A 20,794-nucleotide genomic window follows, 5' to 3' on the forward strand; every position below is an offset into this window, starting at 1 on the left:
AAGGTACAAAGCAAGTAATTATTCATTCCTTTGATTATCTCCACTTCTAGGGAAAATATAATTTACTTTTGTTATTAAACGGTTGTATTTTGCCTTATTATAATTATTATATGAGCCTATCATAAAACAATTGAAAAAGGTAAAATAGAAAGAAAAATCAAAAAATAATACTTATAATCTCACTACCTAGAGATAACACCATTAACCTTTTATATAAAAATGCTGAGCAATTTCCTTCCAGAATTGCTCAGCATTTTTATATAATTGAGATATCATATATGCAATTTTACAACTAATTCTTTCTTTATTTAGTTTAGTAAATTTTCATATGCATTTTCTCATATCATTATGACTCCTTGTAAATATAATTTTAATGGCTACCTAATCTATCCTATACATATAATAAAGAGGTAATATGCAAAGTGACCATCACTCCAACACACAAGATGGCCACCCCCAGGTGGTCAAAGATGGCCGCCCCCATGTGGACACAAGATGGCCACCACAAGATGGCCTGCAAGGGAGGGCAGTTGGGGGCAATCAGGCCTGCAGGGGAGGGCATTTGGGGGAGACCAGGACCAGGCCTCCAGGGCAGGGCAGTTGGGGGGGACCAGGCCTCCAGGGTAGGGCAGTTGGGGAGGACCAGGCCTGCAGGGGAGGGCAGTTGGGAGGTACAAGGCCTGCAGGGGAGGGCAGTTGCGGGGGGGATCAGGCCTGCAGAGGAGGGCAGTTGGGAGAGACCTGGCCTGCGGGGGAGAGCATTTGGCGGGGGGTGGGGTGGGGAACCAGGTCTCCAGGGGAGGGCAGTTGGGAGGGACCAGGCCTGCAGGGGAGGGCCATTGTGGGGGGACCAGGCCAGCAGAAGAGGGCAGTTAGGAGTGACCAGGCCAGCAGGGGAGGGTAGGTGGGGGCGGCCAGGCCTGCAGGGGAGGACAGTTGGGGGCGGGGAGGGCAGTTAGGGGTGAATAGGCCAGCAGGGGAGGGCAGTTAGGGGCAATCAGGAGGGCAGGGGAGGGCAGTTAGGGCCAACCAGGCTGGCCAGGGAGGGAAGTTAGGGGCAACCAGGCTAGCAAGGGAGGGCAGTTAGGAATGACCGGGCCAGCAGGGGAGGGCAGTCGAGGGCGACCAGGCCTGCAGGGAGGACAGTTAGGGGCGACCAGGCCTGCAGGGGAGAGCAGTTGGGGGTGACCAGGCTAGCAGGGGAGAGCAGTTAGGGGCAACCAGGCTGGCAAGGGAGGGCAGTTAGGAATGACCGGGCCAGCAGGGGAGGGCAGTTGGGGGTTACCAGGCCTGCAGGGGAGGACAGTTAGGAGTGACCAGGCCGTCAGGGGAGGGCAGTTAGGGGTGACTAGGCTGGCAGGGGAGGGCATTTAGGGGCAATCAGGCCGGCAGGGGAGCAGTTAGGCGTCAATCAGGCTGGCAGGGGAGTGGTTAGGGGGTGATCAGGCTGGCAGGCAGAAGTAGTTGGGGGCAATCAGGCAGGCAGGCAGGTAAGCAGTTGGGAGCCAGCAGTCCTGGATTGTGAGAGGGATGTCCGACTGCCCACCGGGATCGGGCCTAAACGGGCAGTCGGACATCCCTCGAGGGGTCCCAGATTGGAGAGGGTACAGGCTGGGCTGAGGGACACACAGCCCCCCCCCCACATGCACGAATTTCATGCACCAGGCCTTTAGTATATATATAAAAGCCTAATATGCAAAGTGTCCCCTCGGGAATTCAACCGGGAGACCACGAGTTCGATCACTCGCTATAACATGTGCTGACCACCAGGGTCCGGTGCAGAATGAAGGAAGGCCCCGGCCAGCAGCCGGGGAAGGGAGACCCCAGCTGGTGGCTGGCAGCCAGGGAAGGGAGGCCCTAGCCAGTAGCTGGAAGGTGCCAATTGGCCCTGACCACCAGCCAGGCCTAGGGACCCTACCCGTGTGCACTGGGTCTCTAGTATTCTATATGAAAAGTCTATAATTTACTTAATTGCTAATATTTGGTATTTAAGCTGATTTCTTCTTAAAATAGAATCACTGAATCAAAAGGTATGATCTTCTCATAGCTCTTAATGAATATTAAAAGCAGTATAATAATTTAGATACCACTCATTGCAGTAATTTACATACAGTTCATATGTTCCAAATGGTTTTTACTGATTCTACCACTGATGATCAAACAGCATTTTCTTTTCAACCCTCCTACTGGCCTCTTCATCAGGGAATTGAAACATAAATCGACTAATTTCCAATGAGGAATGCCCAGCATCACATCACGCACACCATGCTGAATTGTACCCACATGTTCTTTACTGGAATGTGATCCCTGCTACAGTCACGGAGCAGAGAAATTGTCTCAGAAGAGAATGAAAAGATTCACAGATGACTAAACATTCTTGTTCCAGCACAGATCTTCTTTTATTCAGTAATATTTTAAGTAGTTCAAATTAAACCACAAATGAAATTAAGTCTTATAAGGGGAATACATTTGTTCTATGAAAAATTTCTTCTCACGCTAGAAAAATTTCCTGGGAGTTTCAAGAACTCATATGATGGGGGATCTCACATGATTGGTGGGAGGGGCAGATCTTATTCATTATTTGCTAAATTCATAACCATAAATAATCAACGTCTTTTCTATCAGAATTGCCCTAAAAAATGTAGGGATACAAAAAGAAATACTATGCCACACTTTGCCCTAAGGAGCTAATAGCATTGTAAGTTGTGTAAGTAAATATTGGGAGGATAGAGCTCTGAAGGGATTACTCTCTAATGGTACCTGACCAAGGGAGGAAATGAGACCTTGCCAGGGCAGGCTTCCTGGAGAGGAAGCTCTGGGCTGCATTTGAAAAGCTCGGGAGCTATAAAGGTAAAGGGGGGGGGGGGGTTGTGGTGAGGGTATGTGGTGAGAATCTGCACTCTAGACAAAGGAATGAGCATGAGCAATGGCAAGAAATAAAAGATCAAGTGGAAGAACTATGGGCAGTTCGTAAGGAGGCAAATGATGAGGCTGCAAAAAATGATCAGAGATCAATATGTGAAGAGTAACAAAGATGGAGAAGCCTCTGGGTTTCCATCATGGGTGCTGATGGGCAGAGACAGAGATACCCATTAGGACATGTATTAATGAATTCTGTTTTGGCCATATGGAGTTTGGAGTGCCTGTGAGGCCTCCAGGTGAAAATATACAGCAAGCAGGGAATGGGTATGAATCTGAAGGATGGAAAAGGGTTCTGAGTCAGAGAGATGGATTTTGGTATCATCAGCCCAAGAGGTCATATTTGAAACTGAGGATATTTGTGATAGTTCCAGAGTACTGTGGTGTGAAAAGAGAAAAGCCTGTGGCCAGAACCATAGGGAACATCCAATTGTTTTGTCTACCTGAACCCAACTCCCCAGGAAGACATGGTCTAATTAGGGCCCCAGGATAATTTCAATGGATGGATGGATATAGAGATAGGTAGGTAGGTAGATAGATAGATGATAGATAGATAGATAGATAGATAGATAGATAGATAGATAATAAATGTCAAGTAGAAAGCCTAGGCAATTTAATTAGCACAAAACATATCTCATATCATGAGAATCAGGCAATGTCTAGAAACAAGCCTCACTCAGAAAGAGGCTCTCTCCATATTTTATAAAAACTAATACTGTAATACCTTCCTAAGTTTCCTCTCAATATTTACTCCTTTCTAATACTACACCCTAAATATTCAGGTGGGGATAGAATGGGAACATTTGTTGAAATAGCTACTAACTAGAATCACAAGCACCAGAAAAAAAATGATGTCCTGAAGCCTTATTTCCAGTGATATTTTAAACAGGCAATGACTAGGTTCTTCAAAATGCTATGCCAAACCTCAAAAACCCATAATTACTGCAATTTTATACTGCAGATGTGGGAAACAAACATTCTTCCCTTTAGTCATCTTCACTCTCATTTATACAAAGGCTAAAAATGTCTTTAATTGAACAAAATAAATCTTAAGGTAGCTGTCCTAAGGAATGTTATTATGAAGGAAAATGATTATTCTATACAATCTATACAGTGAATGGATAAGGAAACAACTTATCCTCCTGTGTGGTTATGATATTTCCATACAGTTACTAACTACCTTCTACAAGAATGTTATTAATATAGAAAGGTGAGGAGAGAAAAAGAGCCTCTGACAGTGAAAGAAGAAGTAGTCAGAGGTATTCAGGGAGAACCAGGAAAGAAGAATTTCTTGGAAGCCTAAGAAATAAATGTCCAAAGGGAAAAAGTGACCTTGTTAATAGCAAATTTCTGATGAGAGAAGGAACAAGAAGTGGCTAATGAACTAGGTGACCAGTGCATGAGTGATCAGGATGAGAGCAGTCCCAGTGGAGGAGTTCTCAAGGGGGAAACCACTGTGGATTACAATGGACTGAGAGATGCAGTGGAGAGAAGCAAGGAAGACACTGGGTCAGAATATCCACAGAGCTTACTGAGGAACCTTTAAACTTTGAGACTCTCAGCCTTTGATCTGTCTTCCCAACCTTTAGATAAGTTAGACTTATCTTGAAACTGGAGTCCATAAATTTTGGTCAGGATCACCATTTGGAATGAAGTCTCATCCTGCTTTCCTCTACAGATCTGTCACTCAATGACAACTAAAATTGTTGAGGTGGTTCGAACTTCATATCTCAGCTACATATTGCCCTTTCCACATTAATCCTTCATCTGCTCCAGTTTTTTATGGCTCTGCATGAAGAGGAAGCTATTTAGAGAAGTTTGAAGACGAGAAATCAACTAGAGAAGGATTAGGTAAGTATTCATAAATTTTGTTTTGTTTTATTTTAATTGGGAAGCAATAAACAAAGGAGCCAGTAAAGAAGGGCATGTTAACTACACAAGACAAAGTTATTTCCTGGTGGCACAAAGTTCAGAAGGTGCTGGAAGGGATGGGCTCACTTTTAACAGGAGACGGGTGACAGATTCTCAGAGACCAGAGAAAAGGAAATAAACTTAGATCTCTGGGACAAAGGTTGGCAAATTTAGGGAGAGAATATCTGATCATCTCCATGTTCTCAAATGACTATGGACAGCATTTGAAATTAGCCCCCACTGAAGAAACAACACAGTTGAGGAAAAGTCTCTTCAGAAATATTTTTATCTTCCATCAAAGTGGTTTCTTCACTTACCCATCCCCTTGCCTCCCATCTTTTATAAATCATCATGGACATTAAGAGGAAACTGATAAAGCCACAGTGTTGGGGGAGCATGAAAGACTTTCATTGGGGTATTCAGAAAAGTAGGTGTCATCTTGACCCAAATTCACATAAATCTGTACCCCAAACCACTAAGTGCTCAAACAACAATTTGCATCACATCACCTCCTCGGCTCTCCCCATAACTGGCCCATATGTCCCCTAACTTCTGCTGTCTCTAGTTTCCTGTCCGTGATTCCCACAGTGACCAGCACAATCTTGTACACAGAATAAGCCTTCATTTAAATGAGTGAGCTAAGATGCTCTCTGCAGCAGGAAACCTTAACTCAAAATGTTTCTTCTATATTACATACTCTATTGAATCTCTGAATAGGTTAACATATAGATAGAACTCCATGAATTATTCCATTATTCTTTTGTTAAAGAATTTTTGATAATGTTAATTGGTAAAATGTTAATATTGGGGGAAATTAGGTTAAACCTATATGGAAATTCTTTGTACTATTGCAAATTTTCTGTAAGTCTGAAATTAAACAAAAGCTTAAAAATAATTTGCTGGGGGGAAAAGAGAATTTTCGATACTGCAATAATTTTATGGTTTTTCATAGAGTTATTCATTACACAAAATACACCCATATTTATTTAAATTTTTTCATTTGCATATACCCTACACTATGGAAATCAGCCTGTGTCTGAGAACCACATTAATATTTGAATTTATTTCTAAAGAATGGTAATATACTAACTCTGTAACTCCCTGCATTTTGGGGTAGTTTTCTGTCCCAAACTTATAGGCTAGGAAAACTGGCTATATGCAATTGCTTCTGATCTAATTCATAAGTTCACATATGCCATAAAAAGGAGTTTAGGCACTTTAGCAAGTATATGGTAAAGCAGAAAGAACATTAGAATGAGCTGGGAAACTGAGCTCTCATCCAGGTTAACCACTCACTACTGATATAACCAAGTAAACTTTAATCTCTAGGCTCCCATGCTCTCATTCATAAAATAAGGCAATTGGATAGGACAGCCTATAATGTTTCTTCCCTTATTAAAAGTCTACAATTCCATAAAGCATTGGCTTTCTATTTATTAACCATATTGTAATTGACAAACCAAATGAAGCATCTCCCAGTTAAACTGACCCTGCTGAAAAGTCCTTGGATGCTGGCCACCCAAGTGTCCTTCCAAAGAGTCCTTCATACAGAACTCTTCATACTAAGTGCTGTGGCCACCCTGGCTACAGCTGGCTGAACCAGGAATGGCCACCATAAATGGCCCAGTATCCTCTGAAGGGTCCTAACATAAGAGCTTCCCCAATAGCTAGATTCTTTACAAAATGGGGACTGACCTAACTGATCTCATCCCTTTTTGGGGATTTTGAACACAGTTCAAAGAAGAGAGAACTGTAAGATACTTTCCCTTAAGAACAGTTATTTTAAAGGAAATTTAGTTAGTCATTTGATTGACATCCCAAGTGACCATAAGACCCCATAAATTCAAAGACCATTGCCCATTGCTGTATCCTCTTGTACCTCACATGAGAGGCACTCAATTATCAAGGCTTTAATGAGCCACCTAAAACAAAACAGAAACGAACTCATTGATACAGAGAACAAACTGATGGTCGCCAAATAGAAGAGGTGTTAGGAAGATGATAGAAGAAAGTGAAAGGGACTAAGAAGTACAAATCGCCAGTCATGAAAATAATCTGGGGATGTAAAGTACAAAATAGAGAATATAGTCCATGATCATGTAATAACTATGTATGGTGCCAGATGGATACTAGATTCATCAAGGGGATCACTTCATAAGGTATATAAATGTCTCATCACTATGCTGTACACTTGAAACTAATATAATATTGTACATCAACTATAATTGAAAAATAATTTTTTAAAATTTAGAAAAAGAAGTTGCTTCATGATGAGAATGAATAAAATTTCAGTTATTTCAAAAGAAAGAAAGGAAGGAAGGAAGGAAGGAAGGAAGGAAGGAAGGAAGGAAGGAAGGAAGGAAGGAAGGAAGGAAGGGAAAGGAAGGAAGGAAGAAAGAAAGAGAAAGGAAGGAAGGAAGATCTGGGCTACGAAGAGCAAAATGCTATGACAGAGCAGAAACAGTTATGAAAACAAAGAATCACACTTTTTCTAGTCCAATAAGCATGGATTAGCAACCATCAGTATTTTTACTTTATAGTTTTACTTCAATTATTTATTAATTTCAATGGAGGAATTACCATTTTCTGATTAGCATGGGTTCTGCTCTTTCATACGACAAAAATGCCACTGGGAATCAAAGGAAAACTTAGCCTTTGAAAAGATTTATCCCTGCTACAAATGTATAGGTAAATTGACTCAGGATAAACAAAAACAAACAATGAAACACATTAGAAGGTGCTTATGAGTCATTTCGTCTTTGAAAATTTGGCTTTTATGAGTTAGAAAGATTTCACAGAACCATCTGACTTTGGTGGATGGTTTGTTTACCCTGATTTCCTGAAATTACTGGGAACAATTAAAGTTTTGAGATACCATGAATTTTTCTTTCCGTTTGTTGGGGGCCTAATGGCCCATCTGCAGATCTGGACTCCTGTGTGCACATCTGGTCCATAATTTATAAAATGTGCTTATTTACATCTTTTCATTCTTACTTTCCAATGTTTTGAAATGTGCCCTTCGTATATCTTTCTTTAACATACAGACACATCTTAGCTATAGTGCTGACACAATAGAGAGCTATTAGGCATAAAGCCATTAGGACTGATACTTGCCTATTTATAAACAATATGATGGGAAGAATTTACGGAATTATTATTGGAGGACATTTGTGCTGTGCCAGGCAGTTCTACTTTGTGGGTTAATACTCACCTGAAATAGTTGGGGGCATACCTTCCTTCACCTGGACAATCACTTGGACTTGACCTTCACCTGAAACTGAACACAAAAAGCCACAACTTGCATGTAATGCAAAGAGTGTCTTAATACGAAAGATATTCATATGTGAGAAAGGAGGCTTTGTGCTATATTCTCCCCAACGTAACTAAATTTTCAAAATAAAAAATAAAATTATTGTTAGTTAGTCTAACAATTGATTTCCAACATTTGATTTTCATTGCTTTTATTTGATTAAACTTAACTGCAGTGAGGTCTCCCAGAGATCTGGCACATAAATAATTAGGGTATAAAAACCTTTAGCCATATGTTCTTTGGAAGCCAATGTTGGTCAGCAGGGCACACCTCATACCCTATTTCCTCTCTATCATTTTGAAAGCTAAGCTTATAGATTCATGATTTTTAGCAATAGAGTTCAGATCACCCATGAAATGTATTTGCTTTACCTTTATCCAAACAAACTGTCCTTTTAATGAAGGCTTTTCTCCACCCCACCCCCCTTTTTCCTCCCATCTTCCAAACCAACTGAGTACATTTAAAAGGCCTGAGGTTCATTAATTTTAAGTGTTCAATAAATTAGTGAAAATAATCAAAAGGCCTGATTCTTTCTGATAATGACAATTTGATGTCAGTATAAACCAGTAGATTAAGCTGGGAACATATGCTCCTTTGCCAAGAGAGGCTGCTATAATTAAATAGTGAATGCATCTACAAGGTGCTCTCACGCCTGATTAATTAGTAATCAGGTGCCTGAACTCCACTTTTCAGTAACACCTTGTCTCTTATTGGTTAATTACCTTTCTGCCTTATCAGATGTCATGGGAGCCAGCACCTCCCCACCACTGGAGAGCCCGGTGCTGCTAAAGGCTGCAGCCTTCAGACATTGGCCAAACCCATGCTCTCCATTGGCCATTCCCTGGGACCTTGAGCCCTTCCTCCACCACAGAATGAAATAGAACAAGGATCATTCTTCCTAATTATAAAGCATAGGCTTTTGAATATTAGAAAGAAAATCATCCCCAAAGGAATCTATGATGAGACCTCTCCTATTCTTCTATTCACATTTTGATAATTGTTCTCATTTTAATTTCTTCCCATTATAAAATGCATGAGTCTGTCAGGTACAATGGCCAGCATGTTCTTTTCCATGTTCTACTGCATCGCTACTTCTAAGACCTCAGTTTATATAGTTTCTCTGTCCTATTGCACAGTTCACCCACTTTTCTGCCTTTAATAATAATAACAATACCAGTAAAGCCACTAACCTAGCATCTTATCTCTTTTTTTTATTCTAGAATGTTTAACTTATCCACTTCTGCTCACACTGATCTATGCACTTCCTAAAGTTAAAAAGTGCTTTAAAATAATACTGTGATATTTATCCTAAGCTAGCTCTCAATGTAGCAAATATTTATCCAGCATCAACTGTGGTTAATTTAGGATTGCATCCATTGTTAGTTTGCTTTGTCTTTAAATCTTACTGGAAGAGATTTTTCTCATGTATTTTAGGACATTAAACATTGCTGGATACTTAATTTTCATGGACCAATCTAGAAATCCTAAGTTTATAGTGCTCTACTCTGGATACCCTGGACAATTTCTACTCTGGACAATTTCAACAAATTAAACAAATAAAGGTAGGAAATAAACCTCTTAAGGAACCAAAAAACAAAATACTACAAAAGTTAAGTTCAAACGAAGAGAGAAATGAAAGAGAATATGAACAAGATGATATCTAAAACCAAGCAAAGGCTGTAACAACAGAATTCCCTTCTGCAAAAGAAATTGAAATATTATAACCGAATCAAACTCTAAGAAAGGAAAATGAGAATAAATTCCAGGAATCATTTGGAAAGGGAAGTCAGTTCACTTAGAGATATTATAAAACTCATCCTTGTTAACAGTGTCCAGGAGGTTGTAGATTTCAGGGCATCCCTGCCCTCTCCCTTAAGACCCAGCCACTGAGGTAAGGAAAGCAAACAAGTAAAGTTACATATAAAGGTGTGTTTCAAAGCCACTCTAGTCATTTTATAGATTTATTTAACTTATAAGAGGAATTGGTGGAGGAAGGGTAGAACAGAAACATAATTTTCCCCACTAGGTAGATGATGAAATCTGAAGTAGAGGGAACATAATCAATATATCCAAAGTCCCCTCGTTGAAAAAGATACTGTACCTACAGCACATTATAGTTACCATCGTGATGAGTAACCCTAAAACTGAAAAGGCTAACCCTCAATAGATCTAACTCCCAACACAGGCTGTTCCACGTGTCCTTTCATTCACTACGTCACTTGCCCAGGTCCTGTTCTTGGTCAACCAAGGCTTCCTGGCTCAGGGAGCTCTCACGTCTGTAGCTCTGCACCAGTGGCTTCTGAACTGAGTGGCCATTGACCTTGTTCAGCTGCTACACACACACAAAAGGTTCCCACCTCCTGCAGACCTTCTGCCCCTAAACAGACAATGAAAGGGTACATTGAAAAGCTATTGCTCACTTTATTTAAGCAAGTGTGTGAATATCATTCAATCTGAGAAGAGTGGTTTCAGTACCAGAGGAAATAGAGAAAAGTTACCAAAAGTAGAAAAGATTAGAAAAGTCTGGTTTTCTCTCCCACCACTACTTACACATGCCCTTCTGTGGACTGGGTCAGAGCATGTGAGCATGGCTTGGAGGGCTAATTCTTTCCAAACACCATTTCTGTGTTGTGAGAATGGTGCCATAGAGAGTGGTGGGGAAGAATGTGGATGCTGGAGTCCAACAGCCTAAATTTGAATTTTGGGTCTTTCAGTTCCTAGATGTGGGCACCTGACAAATTATTCACCATCTGAACCTCAGTCACTTTATCTAAAAAATGGGAATAATCCTACTATCTACCTCATAAGGTTACTGGGAAGAAAAGATGAAGCAATGTAATATACTTAGTGCAGTGCCTGGCACACAATGGAAAATAAAGTCAGCTATTATCGCCACTGTTACTATGACATGCTTATGATTCTAAGAGCCAGATAACAAAGCCCAAGAAATATGCTTTTATTCTCTTTACAGCTGTGCCTAATCATGATGAGCCATGGTATAGAGTTGTAAGCAATGTAACCAGCTCTGCTAAAATCTGTTAAGTGCTTTGACTCTAAAAAGACAGGGTAAATGTTAAGTGTCATTTCCAATTTGGATAAATACGAAAATCATTTGAGAGTAAAGGTATTGTCTCAGGAAGAGTTTAAAAGCATTATACAAGCTGTGATATTGTACATATGTTTTCTCAGTGCTTGATTTTTTATTCTGTGTTTGTAATATGAGAATGGTTAATCTGCTCTGTTTATAAATGGAGACTTACTGCAGTTGATCCTTCCCAGATTGTAAGAATATCTGGTTGGTCCTCAAAAAGAAAAGAAGTATATGGGTCAATTATTGCCAAATTATGCTGACAAGTGTTATATGATCTGAGCTAGCAAGCTCAGATAGGAGGAAGAGAGAAAAGTGCTAGGAAAATAGCTCCCGGTAAGAGGAAAGAGAGCTGCTCAGCTAGAAATGATACCAGTGCCCACCAGCGCTATGCTGTGCCTGGCAAACTGTGTCCTCACTGGGGCACTAAGGAAGAGAAAAATGAATAATTCTCTCTTAGAATTTAGAGAGATAAATAGGTACCTACATGGAAAGAAACACATGGCATTTAGCAGTTATAGATTCCTTTCCTGTTTATTCTTCATTTATATTCCCATTCCCACTTTGCCCTTCAGGTTTAGGCACATATTAGGAGCTCTCATTCAGCCCACATGTATACAGGTGAGTCAGCCATTGACTACACGTGGAGAGAACACAAAACAGCCACTGTGATCTGTGTCTGCAGATTTGGTCAATTCTCACCCTGGCCCATTCTCTCTCTCTTTCTTTCTCTCTCTCTCTCTCTCTCTCTCTCTCTCTCTCTCACTCTCTCTCTCACTCTCTCCCCCGCCCCCCCCCGGATCCAGACTCCAGCTCTGTCTTTATGATGAGACAGATGTTGTTGGATTTGGTCCACTCTGTGCATTTTCAGCTTAGCTTGCCCTGTCCTCTACCACCATCTCTTTTCCCCAGATCTGCCTCACTCACCTGCTGTTTCTACCTACCTGTTCAATGAACTGTTCCTTGCACCCCAGACATTAGCCTCCATTACTTAAACACAGAGAAGGCTGGCTTATCAGTTGGTCCCGGGGCAGGTAAAGTTTGGTTCACAAGACCACACTGCTGTCTGATTCCAGCTTTAGAGACAGTCACAGAGACACCTTGGCCCTTATAACACAGAATCTTTTAAAAACCTTCACAGAAACATTTTATGAGAATCCTGTGATCCCCCTTTGATTCTTCTATTATCCCCAGGGACATGGATCATTGAAAGAGTGATTTTTTTTAAGTGCAAGAGTAAAAGAACTTGATCGAGACACCAACAGATAGATTTGCATTAACCACAGTCCTAAAAGTTAGCTCAATTAAATCTTCTTAATTAACTTGAAGCACAATAACAATTGTTATTCTGATGCAGAGAAATGTTTGCCACCTATGGGGCATCTGTGATTTCCTGGGCCCTGTGCAGACCTACAGAACCAGAACTTAGAGGGATGGGACTGATACCATGCATTCCAGCTGTCTGCCCATGAGGCATGCTTAGAAGGCACCGAATTGAGGAATTTTACAACTTCTCTCATGCATACTCTCAAAAATGTGGTTTGTTCTCAGATGCAGGTGTTCTTAACAAGTGAGGAGACCCAAATAAAAAAGAGATACTTATGTTCACACTTCTTACTTTTAATCAATTGTACCAAAAACTTGCAAACCACATTATATTCCCAACATATAAGATGTGAGGTGATCATTTCAGTGGCATAAATTGTTAAAGAATTTTTTTAAGTACTAGGTCATTAAACCCATGATTTTGTCAATGTTTTTGCTTGAGAACATGTTAAGTTTTTAAAATAATTCAATGTATCTATTTAAGAAATATCTTAAATAAATAATAGTACAAAAGTCATAAGGATGTGATAAATTGTGATGGTGGTACTCAAATATCTCAAGTTTAGGCGGAATAGAGTTAATCAGTAAGTATAGGTTATAGAAACAATAAACAAACAAAAACCACTAGTATACTAGGACAAGTAAGGAACCTGAGTCAGAAAGGCTGGCTTTGAATATCGGTTGATGCCACCTGTGCCCGGCCCATTGTAAACTAAGGGTAGCTGCCAGTGTCACTAAGCATTAGTTCCTTAACCAGGGATCCCTGGAAAAAGTATTTGATTCTGACTTCTTAGTTTTCCTTCCTTCCTTTCTTCCTTCCTTCCTTCCTTCCTTCCTTCCTTCCTTCCTTCATTTCTTTCCATTCCTCCCTTTTTTCCTTCCTTTTCCTTTTGAAGAAGTTGCTTGTCATCAAGAGGTAAAATCCCTTCTCACCTTTCCAGCTCCTGTTCCATTCTCTGTATTTTTGCCATGAAGTTTACTGCATTTCCCTGAAGTCAGTTCTCTATATTACCCGTAAAAATCCTTGGGGATCTTGGGGGAATGAGTTTTCTATAAGAATGTAAATTAATTTATTAACTAGAATGCTATAGATTGCCTTAGAGGGACACAGCATGGCATGTCTGCAGAGTTTCGAAGAATTACGATTCTGCTCTGCTTATAAAATCCTCCCAAAGAGATCTGGCAGCCAGTTGAGTCAGCTCTCCATCTTAGACTCTAGCAGATTCCATCCCAAGGAGCAGCACAGGGTCTTCTGGACCAGCTCAAGAGCAGAAGGTCCAGGCAGCAGCCTGCTCCATCCCTGTGCCCTCGGCGCTCTGACAAAAGAGAAACCCTAAGCAGTATCCATGATCTTCTAGCTGCAAGCTTAGGAAAACATCCCTTATTTTCACAGGTCCCAAGTTAACAGCATCTTTTCCGAGCATCCTGTGATTTGAGTTCTTCAGGGCACCTGGTGCAGACAATAAAGTCCATCTGTCTCCCTACTTCAGCCCTCTTGCCCTCATGGACAACAGCCCCGGCTTCATGCCAAACAGCCTGCCTTTATCTTGGCGAGGGGGACACTTGGAGACAAGCATTGGCCAGCCTGGCTCCACATGTCCCTTTTCAGTCCGATCAGAGAAAGGTGGTACGCAGGAGCCTGTGAGCCTAACAGGCAGACCCTCTCAGCTGCCGCCCCACACATTGTCCCAGCATCGCAGTGCGGGAGTGGGGGCTGTGTGAACTCAGGAGGGCAGCAGAGAATGGCTCAGCATCTGATATGAATTTATCACCGGCTGCTGGTTGGGTGGGGGATAAAGCAAGTGGAAGGGCCTGTGAGTGTTTAATGCACCCTGCCACAACCCAACAGTTTGTCCTGAAGAGCCTTTTACCGATCTGAAAGGACAGGGTCAAAAGTAAGTTGACCCCTGACAGAATGTACAATTATGAGGAGAGGGCTGCGCACGAGCAGCTGCTGGAACCCCACTGGTTCCGCATGGGGCTTCCAGGAGTCAGAATATGAATAATCAACTCAAGATTGTTTCCTCCACCCCTCTCCACCCCCGCCACCTCCCCCCCGACCTCGTCCCCTGTTTTGAGCAAGTCCTGCTCTATTTCTACAGGAAGAAGCACGGCCCTCCCCAGCAGCTGCAATGATTGTGTTCCTATTGTGAGGAAGACCTCCTCCTGGCCACCCCCTTACAAGTGGCCATTGTCGGTGGAGAGTCAGTGATTACACGCTCCGCCTGATGCTCTGGGGGACCCAGCTGCCTAAGTGCTGACACACGAGTGTGCGGAAGGCCAGGCAGGGCTGGTGGAGGTGGAGGCAAGAGGTGGGGGGGATGCCACGTCTGTGCAATGGGACTCGGACATACCAGACCTTTTGCATAAGTCAAGCCCAGAACAAATGAGGCTTTATCAGGCCCCATGGAACAGGGGGTCTCATCTCCCTTTGAAGTGGAGCTGAGATGGAGACGAGCAGCTTTTCCTCCTTGGGATCAAGCAAACATCCTTCTTTTGATATGCGACATGCTCATTATCTCTATCCCATTTAATGATTTTTGATTGAAGGGTGGCGGCTGGGATGCCGAGAAGATCCTGAGAGAGGCTCCGTCCAGCCAAACCCGCAAGAAAGGCTTTCCTTGTGCCTGGGCCTATATTTGGAATTTCTTAACAGTGTGTGCTTGTTCTTAGAGGCAGATAAGGGCTGAGCGTGAAATTCTTAATTAAGCAATAAATAGAGAGTGGGGTGTCAGCAGATGCAGCCAGTAGCCATGGCAACAGGAATCACATGGGCAAGAGAGCTGAGACTAGATGTAGGCCTCGGGCCTGGGCCTGACTGACAGCTGAAGAATCCTACAAAGCTTGTAAACCAGATTAATTAGCTGACTAATTATTTCATAGCGTTAATGTAACTAAAAAATAAAAATAGTTCACCATGAACTGAAACCGCCCTGGAAAACAACAGCAGGGAAAGAGGCAGGGGAAGCTGGCTGCGTCAGGCAGAGCCAGAAGCTGCCAGGGAATCCAATGGTGTAAATAGGAAGATGGGCTTGCTGGATTTGAGTCCGGCTTTGAAAATGAGAAAGAACACTTGTTCTACAGGCATACCCATCCCAAGCATGGCACAGAGGTTACATCCCGGAACCACCATTCCTAATAGTTAATCACATCAAATACTGCCCCTCCTGGTCCTAACACAACCACAGCACACAGTACTTCACTTGTGGTCTGTTTTGTAAGTGGCTCCATGGGCAGCATTCTCAGGGACTTTAGAAAGTCCACCCGAACCAATCTCCTTAAAAGATCTCTTTAAATGAACGAGGTTATCTTATTCTGTGGGTAGCAATTGCTTAAGTGGTATTAAATTTCAATCATGGGAACAATATGTCATCTATGTCATATGATCATGAATCTCAGCTATCTAACAAAATCTAGTCAAGGAAAATAAAATAAGACCCTTTTCAGAAAGGTGATGATGAGTTCAAGGCTTGTGACATTGTTAATCTTCCGAGGAAATAAAAAAATTTTCTAAAGAAATAATCTCTTGAGAAAATTTTGAGTAAGGTAACATGGCACACTAATCACACCTGAGGATGTTTTGGGTGTTTTGTACCACAATTCCAAGAGATAAGTCAGTATTCTTAACCTCGATGTATAGATGAAGTTATTGAGGCATGGAGCATTTATAATTCCATGCCCCAGGTAAAATAGCCAGCCAGCCACTGATTAAAACCTTAAGCCCTAAGCTCTGGCCATGAGTTTTCCAAAGAACCTGCATTCCATACAGATGTTTGCTGAACAAAGACAAGACTCGCCTCGGTAGAGAGAGAAATGCTAGGGTCAAAGATATTATATGTGTAGGATTCTTTGTCTTTGTCACTGGGGATCAGCGAGAAGTCTTCTCCCATGACCCTGCCCAGCACCTTCGATCACCACCCTTTCTGGTCAGTGATCAATGATTCTTTGGCAGGCAGCACACTCTAGTGGAGGAATCCATAGCCAGGAGCTAGAATGCCTGGGTTCTGATTTTTACCCATTCTCAGCCATGTCTAAGATTAGTCAGGTATCTTAAATCAAACACATGAAGTAGCCAAATGCAGGAAATGAATATAATTGTGATTTTAAAAAATTCCTCTCCTGGGGGATGTGGTTAGGTCACAAACAATACAAAAGACGATCCACTTAGAAGTGGTCAACAAATGAATGGGAATGGTCAGTGAAGCAGCACTCGGAGTGAAAGCCAGCCAGGAAAAGGAGCAGGACAACCCCCGCTCCCCCTGAAAATCTGACAGGAAACTCAGGGGACCTGAAGGAGGCCAAGCAGTTTCCCTACAATGAAATGAAACTTGTACACACAACTGTCCCCATGATTTTTCATCCCAGGAATATGTCCACACAGAATGTGAGGTCTGTACTTGGGCTGTCTTCTTAGATTATATGTATTTTGTGTAAAATAGACCAATCACAGACTTGTAATATCACAGGATTAAAAAAAAACACAATTAAGTAAACTAACCAATATGTGAAATGCATGGCATAGAGCTGAAACAGGTACCAGCTGTACCTCCCTCACTGCCATTTAGGCATCATGGCATCCTTAGCCCTCCTAAAGATGCTGTAAACTATGCACAAAGGAGATCAAACGCATAACCAAATCCATGCAACCCAATACAGCTGCATGGGTACCAGCGAGGAGGAGCGGGAGGAGCCTCCGTTCCCCCTGAGTCCTTGTGTCCTCACTGTGCCAGCCCAGAAATGGGAACAGAAATGGCTCTAGCCTCCTCTCTACCCCTTATGCTCAGAGGGTACAGGAGGCACAAATGACCTGAGAGCCACTGCTTGGAACCCTGGGAATCCTTTCCAAGGAACAAGGGTCTCCAAGTTCACTAAACATTCAACCAACCCTCTGTGCCTTCCTGTTCCTTTTCCAACTCATATTGTTCAAAGGGTGGAAATACTAGGGTATTCTGAGAAAGAACTTTGTAAAAATTAATGAAAACTTTATACCTAATTAAAAATTTTATATTAAAATATTCATCACATCATATATATACAATATACATATGCAGAGGTACATCTACACATAAATATATATACTTACACATACTTATGGTATGTGTATTTATACCATATATGTATATACTAGTATATATAGGATAATGGTTTCACTTGCTATTAATTCAATAAATAACACTATCAAAAGGGAAGAAAATCTATAACTGTGTGATTTTATTTTATTTTGTCTATAAGCCCAATGTTCCTTTATCATTTTGGCTTATGTGAGTATTCAAATTTGTCCGCAGCTCATGAACAGAATCTGACCAATAGACATGTTTCTGAAGTGCATACTAAATAATAGAACAAGAACCATTTGAAATTAAATTTTGCTCTATAATATATATCAAGTGAATAGTCATAGTTAAAATTAGTGGCAGAGATTTGCTCTTGCTACTGGTATTCCACTCCAGAGTGGTAAACCAGTCACAGGCTCTCTGTCCTCCTGAGTTTTTATAGTTTTAGGTTATATTTATGAATGTATCAAATCAGAAAGAAAATTTGAACATTACAATTCAGTGCAAGTAAAATATACAACAATCCATTTGGCAAAGATAAAAATACCAGAGAAGTACCACACTCTCCTCTGTGGTGCTATTAACATGCAGTCATCCCAGGGCTCAAGTGTAGCTCAGACTCGGTGGACATACAGCTAGGCACAAGGGAGAGGGGCCAGGCACTCGGGACAATTGCCCAGCTCTCTACATCCTCAGGGACAAGACTGGCTTGTAGCAGGGGCTGGTACTTGAGGTGCTATGAGTTCTCCTGAATCTGACCAGGATCTGTTAAGACTAATTGATAACAAAATTGACCTTCTAGAGACCCATTTGGACAGATTCTCCTTATAGAGCACACTGAGCTGAGGTTGGTATAAATGGACATCACAGTGCTCAGAGTGACCAATGCTGACATGGTATAGAACAAGAATATGAGACAAAACACCAGGAAGTCAAAAGAAAACTCCTGTGAAACACGCACAATAAGATGATAAAGAAATCCTTCAGCCATCTATTACTCTGCAATCACAGAAGGGTTTCCGGTCCTATAAGATGAGGTTCCTGCATCCTACATCTTTTTGTTTTAATCCTCACCTGAGGATATGTTTATTGTTTTGAGAAAGAGAGAGAGAGAGAGAGAGAGAGAGAGAGAGAGAGAGAGAGAGAGAGAGAGAGAAATAGCAGTAGGTTGCCTCCTGTATGCTACATCCTGATGCAAGACAAAGACAGCCCAACCTAGTCCTCAGATCAGCCCTCCACACCTTCGCATCTTCCTGACCTTGGATCCCCTTCCAAGGCTTTCCTTCTCACCTTCCACATTAACTTCCCTCTTCATTCCTCCTCTCTTTGTAGCTGTCACTTGTCCTCTCTGTTGCTCCTAATATCTGTGGCCATAACCCTAGCCATCCTGTCTTTCCCATGCACTTGATCTTTCTACAAATATAACAGTGCCTTAAAGTGAATTGAAAATATTAATAACAATGTTTATTAAGCACTTGCTATGGGTTAGGCACTCTGATAAAAAGTTTTACATATTATCCTTTATATAATTTTCTATCTTTTGAGGTAGGTCCTATTATTGTTCCATTTTCTAGGTGAGGAGGCTGAGCCTCAGAGAAAAAGAGTAGCTGCTCAGTGTCCCATAGCTAGTAAGTCTTGGAGCTGGGATTTAAACCCAGGAAGTCTGATTTCAAAGCCCATCCACTTAACCTTAACACACAGCTGTTTCCTTCAGTTCCCCCATCGTTTCATAGCACAAATGTCTAAAATTCAAGAGTGAGCGGTGGTTTCTTACTACGTGCCCTTTAAATGCCCATCTAATTATACTTACCCAGATAGGTGAGTTGCTTCAGCTGGCTATTGAAGAACCAGTCACAGCCTTGGTCTTTACCAGGCGATGGAAGAGAGGGCAAAGACCGCCCCACTTGACTCCCGCACCTTATGAGGATGTCAGGGGAAGGCCACAGGACTGTGTGTACCAGCCGGAGGTAATTCCCAGGAGCAAAGTTGCCAAATGTTGCTGAGTACTTGAAGTGAGAGAAAAATACAATAGAGCTTATTTAGGAAGGAAGACTGCCCTGAAAAAGAGCTACAAAGAACACTGAGTCGTTTAGAAATAAGGTAGTTCACACCCAGACTACGTTTCTTCTGGGGAATGAGCTTATTTGAATCCACTTCATAATACACTCAGAACTAGAGTTTACAAAATCATACCAGGTGAGGACTGAAAGACACCATAAGTTTCTTTTTGTTTAACTTCCTTAATTAACACAAGAGAAAACCAAGGCCCAGGCAAGTGAATTGATTTGTCCCAGGTCAAACAGCTAGACGAGACAGAGCCCGGTCTGTAATCCCTTTAAAGAGGCAGGCAATGTTGGCAGTATCATCCATTGATAACAGCAATAGCGAGCACTGTTGGAGCATGTGCTACATGCTTAAGTACGACTCACATAAAGTCATTCAATCCTTGAAATATCCCCTGTGATTGTTACTATTCATGCCCCATTTTACAGATGAGGAGAGTAAGGCAGGTAGAGGTTCAGGAAACTTGTCCCATATCACAAAGTAGGAGAGTGTGAGCCAGAAGAGAAACTAGTCACCAATCGGCTGCCTTTACCGTATGCAAATTCCATGAAATGTTCTCATGGGAGCCTTTAGGGAAGGAAAGAGCTCTCTGTTCTCAGAGAGGTGGTGAGAGGATAAAAACAGATTCTGTTTTGAATTCCTCAGAACTATGGCACACCTAAACTAGCTTCTAGTTCCCTAAGACTGCTCTCGGGCTTGTAGGGAATATAAATATTAGGAGACAGGAAGAAAGAAATGTGTTCAAAGGAAGAAAAGGAGCTTGAGGGAATCCACCAGTTTGCTTGTTTTTTCCAGAAAATGCACCCATTTCCTACATGACTATTCCTGTATTTGCTCCCCCTAACCATTTGACTCCTAGACCTTCATTTGCAAGTTAATCTTTGACCACAAGGTGGCAGTATGCAACACAAAAATGCTTTGTTAAGACATTTTTCTTGGGCTACAAACACTTCTCTCTGGGTTAAATTGGTTCTTAACCCATAATATAAGAATACAATTCGATAGATTGCTTAGAAGCTGTTTTTTTATTGTATTAATAAACTTAAAAATTCAGGCAGAACCAATCTGCATTCAAGGTGAAATATATATAAACTTGAAATATATAAACTTGAAAATTTTATT

The 20,794-nt window shown here is 41.6% G+C and overlaps 1 protein-coding gene across 1 annotated transcript in view; it reads right to left on the reverse strand.

The window, feature by feature from the left end:
- PKHD1 (PKHD1 ciliary IPT domain containing fibrocystin/polyductin) overlaps positions 1-20,794 on the reverse strand; it is a 418,502-nt gene that overhangs the window by 170,425 nt on the left and 227,283 nt on the right. The window contains exons 49-50 of the mRNA XM_008157496.3: positions 19,419-19,614; positions 8,042-8,107 (exon numbers count right to left, since the gene is read on the reverse strand). Of these exons, the coding sequence (XP_008155718.2) occupies positions 8,042-8,107; positions 19,419-19,614 (262 nt within the window). The remainder of the gene's footprint in view (positions 1-8,041; positions 8,108-19,418; positions 19,615-20,794) is intronic.

The sequence above is a fragment of the Eptesicus fuscus genome, chromosome 10, assembly GCF_027574615.1.
Source record: "Eptesicus fuscus isolate TK198812 chromosome 10, DD_ASM_mEF_20220401, whole genome shotgun sequence".
Classification (NCBI taxonomy): Eukaryota; Metazoa; Chordata; class Mammalia; order Chiroptera; family Vespertilionidae; genus Eptesicus; species Eptesicus fuscus.